General features: G+C 52.2%; 1 protein-coding gene across 7 annotated transcripts; it reads right to left on the reverse strand.

Annotated features, from left to right (window-relative positions):
- Positions 1 to 6,996: 6,996 nt before the first annotated feature.
- AGTRAP (angiotensin II receptor associated protein) lies at positions 6,997 to 21,005 on the reverse strand. 7 transcript variants are annotated; one of them, XM_031464070.2, is made up of 5 exons: positions 20,863 to 21,005; positions 13,580 to 13,614; positions 11,167 to 11,272; positions 10,133 to 10,307; positions 6,997 to 8,755 (listed from the first exon to the last, which is right to left on the reverse strand). In XM_031464070.2, exons 1-5 carry the CDS (start codon positions 20,887 to 20,889, stop codon positions 8,652 to 8,654), a joined length of 447 nt encoding a protein of 148 aa, XP_031319930.1. In that variant the 5' UTR covers positions 20,890 to 21,005; the 3' UTR covers positions 6,997 to 8,651. The 7 variants fall into 7 exon arrangements, with proteins under 7 accessions (XP_031319930.1, XP_031319929.1, XP_064350123.1 ...); XM_031464069.2 differs by having other exon boundaries at positions 10,112 to 10,307; XM_064494053.1 differs by having other exon boundaries at positions 11,147 to 11,272.
- Positions 21,006 to 21,767: the final 762 nt, after the last annotated feature.

Raw genomic sequence — 21,767 nt, forward strand, 5'->3', positions numbered from 1 at the left:
AAAGATTACTGTTAATTAAAAAAAAACCGAGACATCTCAAGCTAAGGAATTTAGCGCTTTTTTATGTATGGGAAGGTGCAAAAGTCTGGGCTCATTGAAATCATTCCTTTGATATGCACCTAGCTATCTAGGGCCAGTATCCTGTTCCTTCCCATCCTGAGTTACCTCAGGGCGCACCGTTGGGGGTGGTGGCAGAGGACAGGCTGCCTGCTTGTCTCTATTCTGAGTTCCCTCTGGCTCACTGCTGAGATGGCTTGAGATGGCGGTACTGGCTTATGACTTGATGGCCACAGCATCCTTCGTTTACTGATACGGCAGGCAATAATTTTCATTCACACCTTTCTTGACTTTTTTAGAATTGATTAAGTTTTTCTTTTTCCTCATTTTTCCCCCTTCCATTGTTTTGGAAAATACACATTTCATTTCTATTCTTTCAGTGGTTATCCAAGACATTTTAATATGTATGTTTCATTTAACAAAGTCTAATGTTAATCCAGTTTTTACCCTCCTTCCAACTGTAACACCGTGTCTGCTCAGCCCCTCCTACATGTATTATTATTGTCTTGAACACTAAACCAGCTATATACTATTTCCTTCATGCGTGTCAGGTCTTCCTTAAGGAAAAATGTCCTTCTTCCACAAAAAGGTTCTTTAAGACGTTTCTGTATTGAAGTCTGTTGGTGATAAATTCTATTGTCATTCCTCTGAATATGTCTTTATTTTACCTTCATTCCTGAAAGATAACTCACTAGTACACATTTCTAAATTGATGGTTCTTTTTTCCACCACTTTGAAGGTATCATTCCTGTCGTCTGACTTCTGTTTTTGCTGTTGAGACATCAGCTGCTAGTGTAATTGTCATTCTGATGCAGGAAAAACGAATGTGGGACATGAGGAGGGTCGTGTCCCAGGTCTTGGTTGAGCCCCTGGGACGTGACCCACGAAGTGTGGGTCCTTGGCTTCGCACAGGAAAGAATTCAAGAGCGAGCCACAGTTGAGTAAAGGTAGATTTATTTAGAGAGATACATACTACATAGAGTGTAGGCTGTTTCAGAAGGCGAGAGAAAAGGCCACGAGGTGTGGGGGTTGGGTGCTGAGTAAAGTAAAATAGATACACACTCCGTAGACAGAGTGAGGGCCGTCTCTGAAAATGAGGGAGTGAGAGAGGCTGCAAGGCGTGGTGTTGCCCAGTTTTTATGGGCTTGGTCGCTTCATATGCTAACAAGTGGGAGGACCATTCCAACTACCCTGGGGAAGGGGCTGGGATTCCCAGGAATTGGATCACTGTCCACTCTTTGACCTTTTGTGGCTAGCCTTGGAACTGTCATGGCACCTGTGGGCATGTTATTTATCATGCTAATATATTACAATAAGTGTATAATGAAGCTCAAGGTCTCCTAGAAGTCAGATCTCCTGTCATCTTGATCCTCAAGGCCTACTGGGAATTAAGTCTTCTACCATCTTGGTGTTAATTGCTATGTCATTCCTTGAATGGCTGTGCCCTGCCCCCTTCCCTCCTGTCTCAATTCCTTTTAGGACAATATGCTTTAACTGTCTTTGGGATCTTAATGTTTGTCTTTGGCATTCTGCCATTTGCATTCATCCATTCATTCTACAGGTTTTATAAAGCACTTAACGGGGTGCCAGCGCTGTTCTAGGTGCTGAAGATACAGCAGTGAGTGAACAAAGTTCCATTAGGGTGACTATCCATGTGGATTTCCTTTTATTTGTTCTGTTTGGACATTGTTTGGCTTCCTGGATCTGAGGTTTGGTGTCTTCCCATTTTAAAAAATTCTCTGCCGTTATTTCTTTGGATAATGCCTCTCTCCCATTGTCTTCCTCAGGAACTCTGACTGTATTCATATTGGACTTTCTTGTTCTATCCTTTGTTTCTTAACCTCTCCTATTTTCTGTCTCTTTTTTTGTTGTTGTTGTTGCTTTTTGAGTAATTCCTTCAAATCTACCTTCAAGGTTACCAATTCTCTCTTCTGGTGTATCCATTCTATGAATTAACCTATCCATTGAGTTTCTAACTCCAATCACTGTGTTTTTCATTTGTAGAAGTTCTATTTATTTCTTTTTAAACTCTACATGGCATCCCAGTCTCCATGCTGTCAACCTTCGGCTCTAAAATCAAGAAGTTTCCACAAGGCCTTGTCCAAGTCTTCTCTTCCTGGGCCGTGTTCCCAGCTGTGGAATTAGGAGGACCTAGGAGATCAATTTCCATTTGTGCTGTAGGGGCCCTATCTTAGGACGATGGTGGTGATGGGGTGGTGTGCTCTGTTTCATATACTGAGTAAGATTTCTTTTGAACAAAGTGTTTGAAATAAAATGGACTTTTCCAATCACTAGGCTAGGGGGAGCTCTAAGCTCCTTTCAAGTTCAAATCTGTGATTCTGAGTTTAGATCTCTGATACAATCTTTTATAACAACCTGTTGACTCTGACGGCAGTCTCTGGACTGACAGGTGTGTGCACAAGCCCCCAACCACCTGGAGAACTGAACCCTCAGAGATCTGCTGTTGCTGAAGGAGTCAAAATGGCTTTCCTGATGCTAAGGCAGCTCAAAGAATATACTAGGATTGATTAGCTTGTTTTCTTCAAATTCTTTCTAGCTGACTAACCTGTTTTCCCTTCTGCTACTACTATTGTTTGATTTGCCTGATTGATTATGTGCTTAGCAACCCCAACCCTGTGTTATGCCTCACTCTAAATAATTGGCACCTAAAACCAGAAGCTATGTTCCAGGAAGAAGGTCACAGAATGATAACCTTAGGAAAATGATCAGATCTTCCAGAAGCCCTGGGGATGCCAAATGGATTAGATCAAGATAGGAGAGGTCGTGGGCAGATGACCCTTTGGTGGGCCACCTGAAGTTCTTGTGACACCTGACGAACTCTTGTAAAAGAACACTGTTGATTGACATTGCTGCTGCACCCCGTCCTGTTGACCTGTATAATCACCAAGCCCCAACCCCAAGATGGATTCACAGTTCTTAGGCTCTAGCCTGCTGAGACTCCCCTTTGCCCATCAAAGCAATAAAGCTGCTCCTTTCTTTGCTCCCAAACTTTGCCTCCGAGTTTGAATTCCCTTTTTGGGGTGTAGAGGCCGATTTTTTGGTAACATTGCCAGTGAGGAAAATCTGTTTTACTTCCTAACAGTTTGTTCAGACTTTTGAAAACTTGTACTCAATAAGTGTTTATAGAATTAATAATAAATGAGTAGATAAATGGTCAGATGGGTGACAGGGTTCAGGACATGCCACCCCAAAATATGGCGCCTTGGCATATTGACTATTTTAAGCTGAAGGAGTTTGCGAAAACAGCAGAAGCAGGAAGTTCACTCTGACCTCCTCCCTCCCGCCACCCACCTCCCTGCCCTTCTTCCCTGAAACAGGTGATAGAACTCCCAGGTGAAAGGTGCCCTCCTGTATCAGGAGGAACGAAGACATTCTTATCACAGTGACGGGGAATTTACGGCCGAGAAATCTGTATAGGCAAACCTTGTTAAACTCACCCTTATCTTCCTAGTATTTTCTTTACCATTTACAACCCCAAGACCAAACCCCTTTGTCTTGTCAATTCTTCACATATTTCTTGTTTCTTTGTCTGAAAGGTATAAAAGCATTCTGCTCTGGTCATGTCTCTGGGTCTCCATTCTCTTGTCTATGCAAACATTCAGTGAATTTTGTCTACTTTTCTCCTGTTCATCTCTGCCAGTTTAATTTTCAGATCCAGCCAGGGATCCTAGGAGGGCTGAGAAAAACTGTTTCCTCTTTACATGGGTCATCCCTCCCTCTGAATAATTAACATGGTAACACAGGTCCTAAGATGCAGTGGTTATCTCACTGAGGCTCAGTGAGGTTAAGAGACCATCTAGTCTCTGACACAGCCAGTCACAGGCTGCAGATGGGATTTAAACCAAAATGTACTGGCTCCAGAGCTGGCTTGGAGGGAAGCTATGAGAGTTGGAATTTCCTGGCCGATTTGGAGACTCTGAGGACGGGCCTGAGGTAAAGGAGGCAGGGGGAGCTCCCTGCTCTAGTCCAGTTTCGGCCAAAAGGAAAACAAGTGACCTCCTTAGGGCAATTTCTCTGGCTCCTTCATCTAGAAGGCTGAGTTTTGTGAAAACAAGAAAAGCAAGATTTGCAAGCTAGATAAGTGATTTCAGCTCCGCCTGCAGGAGACCAGAGACAAGAGGAGTTTGCTTCCTGTGGTTGACTATTTCTAGAATGGCAGACACCAAGACTAAAATGCAGACTATTTCCAAGTCTCTATAGAAACTGGCCTTTAAAAAAAAATTATGTTTATTTTTACTGGGGGGAGGTAATTAGGTTCATTTATTTACTATTTTTTAAATGGAGGTACTGGGGATTAAACCCAGGACCTCTTGCATGCTAAGCATGCACTCTGCCACTGAGCTGTATCCTCCCTGCTAGAAACTGTCCTTTTAAAAAGAACACAATAAAAAACCAAACAAAGCCAAACAAAAAAACCCACAAACAAACAAACAAAAACACCTAAAAATAAATAAACAAATAATAAAATAAAAATAACACAGTGGTGAGGATGTCTGGCTGGAGAGCCCCATTACCTCAAGTGTGGCTCGTTAGAGACTGAGCTCCTAGCCTTGCTCTGAGCCTGGCCTCCCTGCCTCCTCCTGGTGAGTGGCAGCTCCAACCTCCAGCTGCTCAAGCCCCAAACCTTGCAATCACGGTCTCCTCTTTTTCTTCTGTATCCAGTCCGTGAATGAAGCCTGCTGCTCTGCCTCCAAGACAGATCCAAGAGCGGCCCTGTTGGGCGAGGTAATTTGCACGTGGTCTTTGCACGCTGCTTGGCTGTGTAACAGCGGGCCTCAGGCCCGGGATACCCCCTCACCAGGAGATGAAGAGTCCACGCACCCTCACAGAGCTTGTCACCCTGAGTGGGAAGATCCTTCCCTGTTTCAGGCCCAGCAGATGCTCTTTTGTTCTGCTTAAGCATGTGTGTCATATGCGTAAAGGAAAAATATGGCTGCCATATCAGCAAACAAAGGCGGTTGCAGCCATCATTTTGCAGCGGCCTGGACAGTGAGCCCTGAGGGAACTCAGGATGGAAACAGGATGCCCGCCATCAAGCAGTCAGCCAGTGCAGTCACCCCAGCGTGCCCCCTGAGGGGACTCAGGATGGGAGACTGCAGGACGCTGGCCCTAGAGAGCTAAGGTGCAGATCAAAGGAATGGTTTCAATGAGCCCAGACTCTTGCATCTTCCCATATATAGAAAAGCGCTAAATCTCTTAACCTGAGATGTCTTTTCTTTATTTAATAGGAAGCTTATTGATGTACCAACTACCTGGTCTTTGTTGCAAAAACTCTTATATATCCTGGCTCCTTCCTGGCCTCTCCAGGGCAGTCCCTCAGAGCTATCTGAGAGGCTGTCTCCCGGGCTTTAAGTTTGGCAGATTCAGAAAATCTGCCAAATGAAACATAATTCTCAACTTTTAGGTTGTGTTTTTTTTCAGTTGAAAGGTGGCACCTGGCCAGCCCCGCTGCTATTTCTGTACTCTTCGGGGAGGGGACGGGGTCCTTCCACTGTGACGTGAGAGGGCGGAGCCTAAGCAAACTGCCTGTCAGCTGCCAGGAGACACCCCCTGGCCCCGGGGACCGGCACCAGTACTGAAGATGGTCTTGCTGTCTCTTCTTGGCCTGAGTCCAGCTCTTCCCATCAGTGCTTGAGTGCCTTGTGTTTTCCTTGGTGCCTCCAATACCAAAAGACTCCATGGGCAGAAGTGCCTAGAGGACTCCCCGGGGTTGACAACCAGTGCCTGGTGCTCTGCTCGACCTGACCACTGCTCACCATCCCCAGCGCCACCTCTTGGTCCAACGCTGTCCTTCTAGAACATAAAGCAGACCATGTCCTACTCTGCCCAAAGCCTTCCAGCGGCCCCTATCTCACTCAGCAAAAGTCAAAGTCCTTTAAATGACCTTCTGACCCTGCGCCATCTGGCCCGGCTGCCTCCCTGACCTCATTCCTTCTTCCTGTCCTCAGTTCCAGCCACTCTAGCCTCCTGACTGCACCCCCCAAACACACTGGGCAGGCTCACTCCTGCTCAGGCCTTCTTCCAAGCTGCCTAAAATCTCTCCAGCAAGATGGAATCCCCTAGGTGCTGGGGGCTTTCCCCCCAGCTGGGGTCTCCCCAGCATCTAGAACACTGCCCGGCTCCCACTGGCTCGCAACTGCTTGTTAAATGAATGTAAGAAGCTCTCCCTCATGAGGCCTGCTGTGTGGAAAGGGGCAGCCACTTCTTCTGTGTGCCTCACTGTTTCTATGTGCCTCCGATGACCTCTCCTTGCAGGACCCTTGGGCTCCTGGGGCCACCTTGCCTGCATGGTCAGGGAGCCAGAGGAGCCTGGAAGCTTAAGTCACTGTTACCCGCCACCCCTCCACCCCGCCCCGAGTAGCTTTGGCTGATGACCAAGAAAGCCCACCTCCTCTGCTTTGGACTAAGTCACACGCTTCATTTCAGGGTCTGCTCCTGGGGCCCCACCTAAGACAAGAGCCATCCTCTGTCCCCTTCCCAAAGATCCAGTCAACTTGGAGTTTGAGACTATGAGGAACTGGGGTCTCTGAATATACTAACTTCTCCCTTGGCACAGGCTCTATTATCTGTCCCCTCAACCCCACCTTTTCATTCCTTTGGAAATCTGCCGCGTTCAGGACACAGATACAAGAGCACACACACTGCGAGCCTCCCACATGCCAGGAACAGGTATAAACAAGAGTACTGGGACTTGAATTTCAGTCTCATTTCCCTCCGGCTGCACCTCTCCCCCATCCAGGGCCACAATCGTGAACTTGACTTGGTCCTCCTCGACGATGCTTTTATATCTTTCCGCATATACACCCACGATCAACGTGTGGTCTTGCTGACAGGTTTCTACATTCACACCAGCGCTCTCATATATCCCATGCCATTCTGCAACCAACGTTGGGTGGGTGAGTGGAAGGGGGACCAATATTGGTAGACATAGATCTGGTTTATTCATTTGAACTGCTGAACAGTGCTCCTCAGAATGAACGGATCAAAGCTTATTTGTCTGCCCCCGTTTGACAGTGAGGCTGGTTCCAGTTTTCCACAGCTGCAGCCACTCAGCATCCTTTGGCCCCAGAGCATGAGTCCCTTCCCCAGAGGCCCATGTGCCTCCTATCAGGGCTCCTGCCTCGTGACAGAGGACTCTTAATATCTGTGCCCTGAGAGCAGGCACCTGGGTTCACCCAGGTAGTGTAGTCCCTGTAGTCCCAGGGCCTTGCCCAGCACGTGGCAGGGACTCAGCCTCTCTGGATGGACGGATACAGAAGAACGGCAGGGCCTGTGCTGGAGTCAAGGCAGGATGGCCTGGGAAAGCGCAGGCACCTGGGGTCCGGTGGTCAACACCCATCCCAGTGGGAGTTGGGTAGATCCCTGGCCATGGGACCCTTGGAACTTCTGGACAGGTGTCAATCCCAGTCAGCTCCGAGGCCAAGACCCAGGGTCTGCCAGGAAGAGGCCACCCTGCTCCTACTGACCCAACCTCAACACAGGCTCAAGGAGCAGCCCTAACGACAACTTTGCTGTCATTTAGGGAGGACTCCCGAGGGCCAGGCGCTATACGTGTCATCAGCATCTTCACTCTCCAGGCAGGCAGTAGCCCTTCTCCAGGAGACACGGAGGTCAGACAGGTTAAGATGCGCAAGGGCACACAGCCAGTCAGTAGCAGAGCAGGATTCAAACCAACACCTGCGTCATCTGAATTCGGAGAAATGGACGCTGCTTTGCAACTGAACAGTGTGCTCCCTGCTGGGGCCTTGCCTAGGCCAGAGTGGGGCACAGGGCAGGTCCAGCTCCTCATGAGCCCGTTTCCTCCTGCCACAACAGAACGGGCACCTAAGCCCTGGGGATTCGCAGGAGAAATCGTCCCAGGAATGGCAAGTCCAGGCCCCAGCCCTGAAGGGAGATTAAACGTGCCTCAAAACACACTCAGCTACAGAATTCCCCAAACTTTAATGCCATGGCTCTGAGTAGGGCAGCTGGAGGCTGTGGTGGGTCTCTGGGGCTGCAGACACCTCCTGTCTCCAGCCTCGGGGTCCCCAGGCACCAAGTGGCCAGGCAGTGAGAAGCCAGGGGTCCTCACCCCATGCAGGACTACTCCCGGGGCTGAGCATGACCTGAAGCTCTCAGAGCTCCTGCAGGAGGGCTTGGCCAACTTCGGGAGAGGCCTGGGGTTGGGGGTGGGCATCACTGGCCCTTAGAGAAGGTCTGACCCTGCCAGGCTCAGGCATGGCTTGGCCTGGGGTCTGTACAGAGCAGCCAAGGGTGGAGGTGACAAAAGCAGCCACAATTCCCAGCCTGGGACCAGTGGGACACCTGGAAGGGAGGAGAGGCCTCAGGGAGTTTGGGACGGGTGTGCACGGGGGCTGCTGACCTCTCAGGGCACTTGATTCAGGCAACCCCTGAGATGGGGATCCAGAGGACACCTCCCATGTTAGTTCCGAGAGCACCCCTAGGATGGCAGGTTAGGTCAGGAGCACCCCTAGGATGATGTCCAAGGCTCAAGGAAGGTGATGCAGCCTGGGCCTCCCCCGCAGTTTGTCAGACTGGCCCCTGGGCTGGGACCAGGCATGGCAGGGCTGGCTTCAGTATCCTTGGGGAATGGAACCCCTGCTCTCCGGGTCAGCAGGCACCTCTGGAGAGGCAATCGTCTGGTAGGCGCTGCGATCCTGTGACGGTCCAAGGAAACCTAGGGGGCGGGGGAGGTGAAAGAAAAGACAAAATAAAGAGAAAGGATCTAGGACATGCCACTGAGGCCAAACCAAGATTCCCCTACCCCCAACCAGAAAGGCCAGAGCTGGGCATCCCAGCCCCAGGACAGTGACAGTGGCAGCAGTCCCAGGCACTAAGCCTTTATCACATATTGTTTATTCAATCCTCTCGTAACCCTGCAGAGCAGGTGTTTTATTGTCCCCACTTTACAGATGAGGAAACTGAGGGTCAAAGAGATGAATGGACTTGGCTGAGATTACAGAGCCTGAAGCTGAGGACACTATGATTTAAACCTAGGCAGCATGACCCAAAGACAGGGCTCTTAGCCACTATGCTTCAGTGCTTCCCCGAGCAGCATGTGCTCAGGAATCTGGCCGAGGGATACCCAGTCCTGGGCCCGCGGGCTCCCCTCCAGCTCCTCTCCCAGACAGGATGGATACCGTGTCTACAAGGCCCCAGAGCCAGCATGGCTGCAGGGCCCAGAAGGTGCAAGGTGGGCTGGAGGGCCCTAACTGCCACACTCCTCACTCCCATCCTCACTCAGTCTGTCCTGAGATTCTGAACAAGCCCCAAGGGCTCTGGGCCTCAGTTTCCTCATCTGCCCAATGGAGAAACATCCCTGACTTCCCCTCCCCCTGGGGCAGGTCTGAGCAATGCTGAGCGGTGCAAGGGTGGGCGGCCCCAGGCCACTGCTGCCTGTGGCCCAGCTGCGCCCCCAGCAGGTAATGGACCACTCTGGGCCTCTCCCCACTTCCCTGAGAGAGAAAGGAAATGAGAGCGTGTGTCAGAGAGGGCATGGCGGGGGCAGGGCGGCTGGGCTCAGGGACAGCATCTGCAGTTCAATGTTGTCTTCAGCTGAGGCTCCCACAGCGCAGGCCAGCTCCATCTCTCCCCCGGCCACCCAGACCCCATGTGGCAGGAGAGGGGGCTCCAGGGATGGGGCCGGCATGAGCTGGGAGGGGAAGCTGGCCTTTCAGGTGCCCATGAGCCTCAGGCTGCAGATGGCCCTGAGCAGCCTGGGGAACTGGATCACACCCCCAGCTGTACCCATGCTTGTGCTGAGATGGGATCCTGGCCAAATCCCCAACGCTGCCCATGGCATGAAACCAGGGAAGGGTCATATCATGTGGGGACAGTGAGGGGATCCCTGGGCTCCCACAGCAGAGACCAAAATCTCACACACCCTCTAGCCTGGCACCCAGAGCCCACACCAAGCCCCTCCCTGCACCCTGAGTCCTTGTCTTGGGGTGGGGGTGGGCAGGGTCGGCTCACTGGGACAGGCAAGGCGGAGACAGAGGAGAGGTGGGGAGCTGGCCGGAGGCGGCGGCCTCACCGGTGTGGAGCAGGAGCTCACCCCCGCGCTCCCGGTACATGTGGTAGACGAGGCAGCAGGAGAACGGCTTGAGGAGCAGGCTGAGGATGGCCATGCCAGCACTGAAGCGGACCGTGTCCGAGAGGCCCGCTCTCGGGTAGAAGATGCTGATGTGAATGACGTCCAGGAAGACGGTGACCACCAAGCCACCCAGAAACTGCAAGACAGGTGGGGCGCAGGACCCAGGGGTGACCACAGGTCATCAGGGTTTATGAGCACACTGACGCCCTGTCACACCATCCCTCCCCAACGAGACATATCAGACCGGAAGTTCCATTGGTGCCCTGCTGTGTCCTTAGTGGTTGCTGGAAAACAGGCCAAGCCAGCAGGTGGGTAAGAGGCCTGACTGGGAACTGCGGGGTCAGGAGCAGGGATGTGGGGCCCTGTCTGGACCCAGCCTGTCGACTCCGATAGAGCACCCCCTTTCCACATCGCCTCTCATCTCTGATGCCACGATCAGGCACAAGACTTGGGTCCAGAACCTCCAAGATGGAAGGTCCCTTGGAATACACTGGTTCCATCTCCACCACCAAGGAAACCCCTTCTCAGTCACCCTGAGAGGCTGGTGCTGGCGCTCACCACCCCCTGGATCTGAGCGAGTGTCGGAAGCTCCCTGTGGGACACTTCAGGCACTCTGTGTCCACTCTGACCTCACAAAGTGGTGGGGTTCCCTCTTCACAGGCCTTCCAGCCACATCCCTCCCTATTAAGAGGGCCGTAGAGGTGGCTTATTGGCACATGCCCGCTGTCCTCCAGTCTAGGGAACTGGAGGGAGCCCGCCCCAGGCCTCTCGGGGGGTGGGGGACGATGAGCAGACTCCGGGCTTTCGCAGACAGGCAAGCAGACAGGCTAGGCTGGTGAAGACACGTGGGCTGGTAGCTGGGCAGGCTTATTTATGAGGCTCGAGAAATGGAAAATGGGGAAAGAAGGGAGAGAAGACTGGAAAGGTGAAGGGGAAGACGGAGCAGGGCCCATGATCGCCCTGAAGCCGGCTCACCCGCTGCCTCCTGAGCTCACCATACTTATGGCGTCCACGGAGTCCCGCTGCGCAACGGCCCACACGCCCAAGGCCAGGATGGTAAAGTTGGCCCAGGCGTAGGGGCCTGAGAACACGATGCAGCCCCTGCGGGAGGAGGCATCTGAGTCAAGTCAGGAGGTGGCCGCCCCACAGGTGCCCACCGCTCCCATAGGTCACCTTCCTAAGGCTCCCAGGTCTCAGGGCCCTTATGAGCAGAGGCCACAGTCTGCAACCACAGGACACCTGTCTGTCCCCTCCCCCACTGTGTACCAGAAATGTCAGCAAATTTCATTGTCTCCGCCTCCAAAACGGATTCCAAATCCCGAATCTGGCCAGGTCCCTCCAGGTCTAAACCACCACCCTCTCCTATGGTATTTATCACCATAGCCTCTCCTGCCTGGTCTCCTGACACTCCTGCCCCCTTCTGGCCAATCCATAAATAGCAACCAGTGAGGTAAACAGGTGATGTCACGCCTCTGCTAAAAGTCCTTCTACAGTTTTCTTGAAATAAAGCTGGAGTAAGATACAGACTCTTCACCACATCCCTAAGGGGCCTTGTGGGATCTGGGGACCCTACACCTCCCATCACTGCCTTACTGTTTCTCTATCCTGAACACGCCGTCCGTTTTCGTCATTTTAGCTTCAGTTCAAATGTTAACTCCAAGGCTTCTTCCCTGATTGCCCAATTTTAAGTACCACCTCACCACTTTCTAACACAACACCTGTCCTCTTTTATTTTGTAGGGTGTTGCTACTAACGAACTGTTTACTTATTTGTTCGTTAACTCAAAGAAAATAATAGTTAACCCAGAGTCTTTACTAGTATCTGGCACAGTTTTAAGTGCTTTAAATTAACTCACTTATGTGTATTTGTGTTAACAACTCTAGGAAGGAGGCACTGTTATTATCCTCATTTTTCAGATGAGGCAACTGAGGCACAGAGAGGTCAAGTAACTTGCCCAAGGTCACACAGCTGCTGAGTGGCAGAGCTGGGGTTTAAACCCAGGGAGTCTGGCTTAAGAGCCCATGCTCTTACCTACCACATTCACTTGGCCTAGAAGGCCCCAGCATGCAGTGGGGTGCTTCATGAATTTTCAGTCCCTGAAGCGTTCCACACAGAAAACGTGCAAAGTAGTGGAGTGTAGAGCACAACTAGACTGACATGGAATAAGTAATCTCATTTTTTGGCTTTGAAAAAGCAGGTGCTGTGACTCCAGCCCAGACTCACCAACTCAGAATTGTGGGGAGTGCGATGGAGAAATCTGTATTTTGGCCCTGCTCCCCAAGGTCATTAACCACGATTATCACTGTTCCCATTATTCACGCCTGTTGACATGTGCACTGTCCTTCCATGTCTGCAAAATGCACATGTGAGCTCAATGGGCTCCAATCTGCTTTGGCAGAGAAATCTCCCCGGAAGCTCAACAGATGAAACAGATGGTAATGATGAAAATTCAGCCTGTGACCCTCGGGCCTCCCTTGTGCAGGCCCAGGCACTGTCTGGTGACTAGAGCACTCCTGGGCTCCTCCCTCACAGCTCCTGAGGGATGGGCCATCCTTGTACCCATTTCACAGATGGAAATCAAGACCTCCCAAGAAATGGAGTCACTTGGCCAAGGTGACCTGGCTGGAACATAGTAGAGCTGGGACCTACCAGGGCCAGTCTGAGTCCTGAGTCTGCTGTCTCTGGGTAGAGGGTGTGATGTAAGAGTGAGGGTCCACCTCTAAGCAAGCGATCTCACCCCGTGTCTTGGGTCCACCGTGTGTCTACTTGCTGAGCTGCTGAGCTAACTCCCAGAAGGCGCCCAGCCCGGCGGCTGGCACCTGGACACGGCCGATGTATGTTAGTAGTTACTACAGCTTCAGAATTCCTGCTCTCACCTTCCAATGACCTTACAAGATAAGTGACAGGGTCAGTAATATTCTCACTTTATAGGTGAGAAAATGACCCAGGGAGCTTAAGTGATTCACCCAAGGTCATGGACATACAGAGCTCTACCTGACGTCCACCATCCCAGCACCAGGAACCCAACACAGGGCTCCAGCACCACAGACCTCCCAGAGGCAGACACCTTAGGGAGGAACCAGAGGGGTGCCAAGCCCCAAAAGGATCAGGCAGTGTCTGGAGGAGGGTCTGAGCTGTTGGCACTGCCCTGGGTCGTGGCCTCCCTGAGGATGAGGGCACGAAGCTCCTAGGGGCAGTGATGGCAAAGGCCTCTAGGTACTGCCTGCCCCTCCATCCTTGGGATGCAGGGAGTTTGCTGCTGATGCTCTCAACAAAGGTGCTATTTAGTCTTGGAACAGGCCAGAAGACATGTGGACAAGGCCTGGGAGACACCTGGATGCAGACCCAGGAGACATGTGGACCCAGAACCTGGCTGGACTGGCCACTCACAGAGTTAGAGTCACTTACCAGGTTGTCAGCAGCCAGTGAACCAGGAGGATCGCCTGTGGCACAAAAAAAGAGGGGGTGAGGTGGAGAATAGATCTGTGAACGTGACCACCATGGTGGTAGGGGGGGCAGGCAAGAAAGCTTCTGGAGCCAGAAAACACTGGAAGCCCCTGCCTAGCACCTAGGAGGGCATCACTAAGGTCTGTTGAAAAGAAACATCAACAGTGAGTGGCCGGCGAGAGGAGGAGGAGGAAGGGTACAGGCCAGGCCAGGGGATGCTGCCACGCCACCCCCTCCCCACTCCGGGCAGCGGACACTCATACCTCTCCTGCTTCCAAGGTTGGAGGCTCCTTTGGGGAACCTGGGAATCTGCTCTGGAATCAGAGAAGGCTGTGATGGGAAACGGCCGGGGTGGCAGGAGGGAGCTCAAATGAGGCTCATTTATTAGGACCCTGGAGCTGGGATGCTGTGTAGGGCAGAGGGGATGCCGAGTACACCCAAGGAGCAGGAGAGCAGCCCAGTGGCAGGAGACCAATGGGGAGAGGTGGGCCTTGAGGGCCTTGGCAAGGAGCATAAATTTCATCCCAAGCACACTGGAGGCTTTTTTGAAAGGAGGTAATATATGATGTTAAGAAAAAAAAAAAGAACTCCCTCTGGCTTTTTTCTACTTTTTTGCACGATTCCATCCTTTTTAATTGACTGATAGGTCCTTAAAATAATAGCCCCCTTTATTGGAACTGGTGCTAGAGGCCACGCAGGGACCAGCTGGGCAGAGGGGAGGCGGAGCGGGGAGTTCCAGAGTGGACACCTGGGAGCAGAGGCAGGGAGACAGGACCCAGAGGCCTGAGAAGGGGGAGGGCCAAGGCTGAGGTGGGGGTTGGCGCTGAGACTCCGGGAGACCAGGAGCCCCAAGTCAGGAGCTTCAGTGGGGTCTGGCGGTCCATGGGGCAACTTAGGAGAGTTTACTCAAGACCCTGAGGGGGGAGGGGACAGCTCAGTGGTAGAGTGCATGCTTAGCCTGCAGGAGGTCCTGGGTACAATCCCCAGTACCACCACTGAAAATAATAAATAAATAAATAAACTGAATTACCTCCCCCTCAAAAAAAACTTAAAAATAAAGAAATGAATTAATTTAATTAAATAAAAATTAAAATTAAAAATAAAGACACTGAGGGGTCAAGCTGGGTGGGAGATGCCAAGAGCCTGGGGCAGGGGCGGCATGCCGGGCTCAGAGAGGTGGACACGGCAGGTCCCTGGTCTGATGCAAGGGAAGGAGAGGGTTCCCAACAAGGAACTCTGGCTGAGGAAGGAAAGCACTTATTGCACACCTACTGTGTGCCAGGCCCTGGGCCAAACACCTCACTGACATTCTCTGAGCCTCCCAACTGCCTCTGGAACAGATACAATATCATTCCTATTTTACAGACGAGAAAACTAGGCTCAGAGGTAAATTAAGTGGATGGACTTTCTACCGATGGCAAGTGGCAACACTCCAATTAAATTGTAAGTCTGACTCCAGACCCAGCACCCCTCACAGGGAGCCCTTTGTCCGAGAGGAGCTATTTGGGCTCGGGGCAGACGTGGACATCTTCCACATGCGGAGGTAGGTGACATCCGGGGAAGACGGCAGGAGTACTCCCATCACCCCCAGTGTTCAATGGAGTGAACCAAGTCCACTCGAGTTTGGTCCACGGCCCCCAGAGAATTCCTCCTCTGGCTACAGAGGACTAGGAAAATAATTCTGTAAGGACTGATGCACCTGACTTCACAGAGGTCTCAAGACTGGAAAAAGCTGGGTCTACATCACAGAAGGCTCACTCTGGAAGGAATCCACCCTCGTTCATTACTGAGCACTTCCCACGTGTCAGGCGGATGAGCGCCTTTTATCCTTACCATCCTCAGAGGTAATATTTCCCGTTTTACAGTTGAGAAAACCGAGGCTCAGAGGCAAGTAACTTGCCCAAGGTCACAGCAGAGACAGGACTCAAACCCAGTGTAGCCCGGTGTCACCTGCCCCGGGGCCTGGGTGGGCGTGCCCTCCCCCTTACAAAGATGGTGAAACTGAGGCAGAGCAGGATTAGTCTTCATGGGTTTCTTTCCCCAGGGGCTGAAGGGAAGTGATCAAATGGTGCTAAGTTTCTTAAACATTCACAGCGTAAGCCGGCATCCTTGGCCTTTGCTTGGCCTCCACCCTGGGGGTTCAGTGGTGAGCAGAGCAGAGGCAGCGCCGGGCCTCCCTCCCAGAACTGACACCTAGTGCAGGGACACCTGCTAACCAGATAATCACCTTAGGAGTGTGGAGTCCAGTGACAGCCCATTGTGAAGGAAGTCGCAGCAAAGGAAAAAGAGCCTCATTCTGCATCAGGAAGGGCTGGGGACAGGGGTGCTTGGGCGGCTTATCTCACGGAGTGACATTTCAGCCACGATTAAAGGGGGTTAACCAGGGGCAGAGGGGAAAGAAGAGCACTGCAGATAGAAGGGACAGCACCTGCAGAAGCTCTGTGGCAAAGGCGAGCATGGAACATTCTGGAAACCGAAAAGAAGCCAGTGCGGCGGGAGGGGAAGAGGAGTGTGGAGGGACAGGAAGCTGGGGACGGGGTTTGGCAGGGCTGGGCCTGAGGTGTGGGGAAGAATTCTGAATCTTTATCTCAAGAGCAAAATACTGTCCCTCCCCTCTGTCAACAGGAAACCCTGCCCGCAGAGGGGAAGGGACCTGCCAGAGGCCAAGACGTGTGGCCAGCTATGGTGCTGCTGGTATCAGGCTTCTAAGACAAGACACGGAGGAAGGAGCCACAGGGGTGACAGCTCACATCACCCCTGTTGACCTCCTCCCGAAGATCAACACCGAATCCTTTCTGCCTTTGACTTCTGTTTCAGCAACAGTCTTCACTTCCAGGCGCTCCGGTTCCTACCTCTAGACGGTGCACACAGCAGGTCTTTAATAAATCGGTGCTTCTTGGCCTGTGGTGCCCTGCTTCCTGCTGTCAGATGAAAGGCTGACACACAGTGGGGCAGAGACCCGCAGGGAAGCCTGTGGGGAAATCGCTCTGTGTAGCTTGTGGGATAGAGATTTTTCCTGGAGCCTGAAAAGCCTGTAGTACGGAGTGAGCACCTGCCTAAGGTCCAAAGCCAGGCCCTCTTTTGGAAAGAAGAGTATAGCCTGGAAATCCTGCAGAACCTCAGCAGACATACAGCACTTGGTGCAACATCCCTTTTGTTTTATAAATATTTAGGATATGTACCACCACTTGATCACTTCTATTCAGCCCTAGGAAAAGAAATCCCTGAAGACTCAGCCTCTTCTGCCCCAGTTTCCCCATCTTTGTAAGGGGCGGGGCATACCCGCCCGGGCCGCACCCGCCTGGGCCCACAGGGGTCTGATATGCCAGAAAGCTCCAAGAAACCGACCCAAACTGGCTGGCCCTGCCCTTCCGGACAACCCTCAGAGAGAACAGTGACTCAGCATGAACATGTCCGTTGGCTGCGGGGGAGGTTTCGGGTAATCAAGGGGACACTTGGGATTCGCAGGTACTGCCTTGAGAATGCAGGAGGGAGTGGCTGACATCTGAGAACGTGTCTGGGCGCCTGGCCTTTCTCGGCTGGGTGAGAGGAGAGACAGACCAGCTCCTGGACTCTTCACATAGTGCTTGGCCCAGGGGGGCTGCCCTGCCCTTTCCCAGCCAGTGTCCCCCGTGTCAGAAGACGGAGCAGAGGGAGGGCCAACGGGCCAAGGCAGTAGGGGTTTGTAGGATCCTGGATTGGAGGCAGGAGGCCTGGGTTCTGGTCCAGGGGCCCTGTCCCTTTGTGTCTGAGCCCCAGGTTGCCCCTCTGGGAAATGGAGGCAACACCTATCAAGCCTGTGTCCCCTGAGGGGCCTCAACCGCAGAGGGACAGGGATCTGACGGTCACTGGATGTATTCACTTAATAACCATGAGCGCCTATGTATTTAGTGTAGGCGTCCTATAACAGCGTGAACCACAGCAACCCCAGCGACTGATGAGGACCTGCCTGCCATGTGTCTAACTGCCCTGAACACTTGGCCCATGTCCTCCTTGCAGCTGTATAGGCTAGAATTTTAACCCAGTTTTACTCATGAAGAAATTGAGCCAAACTGTAACCACTGTAAGTAAGAGAGCCCAGATGCAAATCTCAGAACTGGTCTATCTGGTCTGAGTTTTGATGCTAATAAAAATGTAATGCTATACCACCTCCTGGACCACTGGATCCTCCTATCACCCTAAAAGGTAGGGCCTACTTTTATACTCTTTTTACAGTGAGGAAACTGATACTCAGAGAGGTTAAGAAACTTGCTCCAGGTCACACAGCTAATAAGTAGTAAAGCCTGGCTTGAATGGAGGTCTGTCTGGCCCCAAAGCTTGTGCTCTATCCACTGTGCTACAGTGTCAGCGTCTGGAAGAGCAGGGGAAGGGTGGATGAAAATGGGGAGGTTTAACCCAGAGAAGGGAAGGCTAAGGGGAAGCTGAGGGGTCATGTGGCCCAGGACTTAGACTCTTCCTTTGCCACTAGAAGGCCCATGAGGGTGGGTGTGGGGCTTCCCAGACAGGTGGTGGACAGACCTGAGGTCACTATACAGATCAACATATGGAATATATTTTTACTGGTCCTGCGCAAACACTTGGTGGCCTGTGCATGAGGCAGCGAGATCCCCGAGGGCTGAGGCTAGGGGCCAGCAGTCGGGGCTGCCAGAGAAGGGAGGCAGAGTTAGGCAGTGGTCAACCGTGTGGGCACTGGAGCCAAGGATGTGGGCCAGATCCCGGCTCCATGCGTTAAGAGCTCTGTGAACTCGGGCTGCTCACCTGAGCTCTCAGAAGTGTTGCTTGCTCTTCTGTAAAGTACGGACAATTATGCTTCCTGGGGGTGATGTGGGGCTACAGGGAGGTTGAGGGGTGTGTGAAACATTTGACACAGTACCTACCAGGCAGTCAGGCCCCGATACGTGGCATCCTCATTACCACCATCATGAAGTCAGCTTCCTAACCTAACCCTAATGCCTTACTACTCCCTACACCCTCCTCTCAAGGGCCCTTTCTCACATGACCTCATGAACCCAGGCCTGGTGCTTTCTGAGCTTGCCACAATGTCATTCCTCCAGCTCAGGACTTGCCTCGAAGATGGGGCTGGGTGAGGGACTGCCGTTTGTGCAGAGGGCCTGGGGCAGCTGTTTCTGCACACCTGGCACCATTGCCCACCCTGGCTGAGCTGGACAGCCATTCAGCCAATGCCCAAGGAATGTATGAAATGAAGGAGAGGGTAGGGCAGGGTGCATTCTCCCAGCTCCCAAGGGTCTCTGATCTCAGAACATCCCACTTAGATGCCTGGGAGCAAGGATCACTTCCCTCCACAGGATGGCCAGATTCAACAACAAAAATAAAGAACACCAATTAATTTTTAATTTCAGATAATGAATAATTTGCTAGGATGCCCCCAAAATTGCCTGGGATATACTTATACTAAAAAAAGTATTCATTGTTGATCTGAAATTTAAATTCGACTGGGTGTCCTGTGTGTGACCTCGCAACCCTAGCCACTCAGGACTTCCCACCACTTCCTTGTCTCTGACTGGTAGCAGCTAAGACACTTAGAGACCCGGGGCCTGATTTTTCAAGTCAAGGAAAGGACCAGTCATTTCATTCTGGGCACCAAAAGCCAGCACAGCTCATGCCTGTGGCCACGATCAGCCTGCCAAGCCCATTAAGTTGCTCAGAAAAAGCCCCAGACAGACTAAGCACCCTCAGTGGACATAAACTGTCAAGGCAGAAGTCAGCCCTAACTAAACTGGTGGCCAGGAAAGGACACGGCTTTGAAGTCTGACTCCGATGGGTTCCAATCCTGACTCTGTCACTTAATCTCTTTGGGACCTTAGCGAGTTACTTACCTGATCTAAGCCGAAGTTTGCTCATCTGTAAAAGTCTCAGAAGGCTGTTGTGATTAAGTAAGTAACCCGGCATACCACAGATGCTCCAAGAATGAGGGTTCTCTCCCCTCTCAATTCTTGCAGCTCTGTCCCTTATCTGATTCTTTCTTGTCAATTATTTCAGGCAAATCTCTAATCAGAGAAAAGGTGTTGGTATTAACCCCACATTGCCTGGAACAGAGTGAGAACTGACACCAAGAAACCTCAGTTGCCCTCATGTAAATTTCTTCCCAGCTAAACCTTCAACCCAAGCCGACTCCCTCGTCCCAGACATCTCTCCCCCAACCTGTTGATTGGAAGCTTTGGGGAGGTATGCTGAAGCAAGTATTAAGGAAACTCTCAAAGGAAATCTGCCCATGTGAAGTCATAGCACAGATTAGGTCAATCATCCAAATATGGATGGTGTGTTGTTCTGCAGTCATCTATCTCTTTTATTCCTTTAATACCAGACACCACGGGTCCTAAATGCTTGGTCACTCATGAGTAAAAGGGCATTCCTTTTTATACAGTCTCAAACGAGGCTGCACTGAGACCCAAAATGGCAGGTTTGGTCCAAGGTTCACACCTTCCTGACCAAAGCTAAAGGCTTCAGCCTCTCAGAGGCAAACACAGCCAAAAGCACAGCAAGAGGGGGGCAGGTGGGCGGAGACAAAAAAGAAGAACAGCCGCTGGCATCCTGAGAGCTGAGGACAGGGCTCAGGAAATGAAGACACCCCAGAAAGCCCCAGTGTTTTCCTAAGTGCACAAAGTTGGGGTTTTCAGCTTTTAAGTAACTTCTGTTGGTGTCTGCGTTTCTTATGAAATAAGGACGTTGGATTTGCAACCTTTGAAAAACCACTTGTCTGGGAACACCTGATTTTAACTCGATTTGCCAAACAAAGGAGGCAGGTGAAAGGTTTAGCCCCTCTCTCGGCGGAGGGAAGGTGTCCTGCCTCTGAGGCCCTCCTCGAGCTGTCGGTGCCCTGCCCCAGCCCACCCCTGCGCCTTCCTCTTTCTCCAGGGGAATTCTGGGCCTGCAGGCCAAAGCGATCCTCGGGGGCCGGGTGCTCCCAGCTGGACCGGTCCGACTCCGGGAAGAGGCGGCCCCTTCCCTTCCCTACCTCCTCCAGTTCCCTCTCGGTATTCTCTGCTAGCCTTCTGGATCCCTCTCCCTGCTATGGTCTGTCTGCCCACCTCTTTCTCACCTGGGGTCTGTACATTCTCTTTCTCCCTACCGCCCCTCTTTCCCCAAACTCTACGTCCTTTCGCCTCTAAAATCCTTCTCTAAAAGAGCAAACGCCCAATACACTCCGGGAGATCCTCCCCGCGCCCGCCAACCTATGGCGTGGCCACCCCCGCCCCGCCCCGCCCCGCCCCGCCCGTCGCCACCTTCAGGTTCACGGCGGGCAGCTCCATCCCGACCAAGCCGGAGGGCACCTGCGCGACAACCGCTGGGGGTCTTGGTCTCCGAACTCGGGAAACAAACTTGCCCGGCCCCGCCCCAAGCGCTGCAGGCGCTCCAACCCCAGCTGGCCTGGGGGGACACGTGAGTCGGGTCACGTGACTTGTCCAGTTGCTAGGAGACGGCGTCGTGCTGCTCGCTCCTTCCGCCCGCCTGCCAGTTTCCGCCAGTGCCTAGGTAGTTAACGGGGGCCTTTGGAGAATAGCCAGAGTTGTCTCGCAAGGGGACTCAATATCTTGCCGAGTTAAAATCCCAGCCGGTGGGCTGAGGGGACCACTTGCAGTCAGGAGAACTTGGGGGAAAATACAGGTGCAAAATGCAGATGTGGCAACGACGGCTGGTGTCTCAACCCTGAGCGCACCCTCTCTCGTCCCTCCTTCCCGAGTGAAAGTGGAGACAGTTACCTACCTCGTAGGATCCTTGTGAGGATAAATTGACGTGTTTGAAGAAAAAAATTATTCCGACACTTGCTAAAATGGTAAGGAAGATGTTATTCAAGACTGTGGGGACAGAGGTACCACAGTAGAGAAGGGAGATTAAGCTCAACACCGTATGCAACAGGAGGAGTGGGGATTTATAGGGAGGCAGCAGAGGGAAGGGTCAGTGAGTGGAAAATTACCAAGAGGGGCCAGCAAGGGAAGGGGGATTCTTGGTAAAGGTGGGCCAGAGACAGAAATCAGTGGGGGATGGGGAACTTGATCAGATATGGGGGGTCAGGAGATTCTCACTAAACTGACTTAGCAGGATTCTTGTGAAAACCAAGCTTTGAAGGCCCAGCAGGGACAGGATGAATGCAGAAGGCACCCCCACCCCCCGCCGGTTAAGGCCTAGT

The sequence above is a fragment of the Camelus dromedarius genome, chromosome 14 (genome assembly GCF_036321535.1).
Source record: "Camelus dromedarius isolate mCamDro1 chromosome 14, mCamDro1.pat, whole genome shotgun sequence".
Taxonomy (NCBI): domain Eukaryota; kingdom Metazoa; phylum Chordata; class Mammalia; order Artiodactyla; family Camelidae; genus Camelus; species Camelus dromedarius.

Bases quoted from the DNA above. Each gene is read 5' to 3' on its own strand.
- AGTRAP (XM_064494053.1), bottom strand. From the start codon at position 20,889: ATGGAGCTGCCCGCCGTGAACCTGAAG. The intron at 13,615-20,862 runs GTGGCGACGGGC...TTTGTGCCACAG, and splicing joins TGCCCGCCGTGAACCTGAAG to GCGATCCTCCTGGTTCACTG. The intron at 8,756-10,132 runs GTGAGCTCCTGC...CCCGCCCCCTAG, and splicing joins CATGTACCGGGAGCGCGGGG to GTTTCCTTGGACCGTCACAG.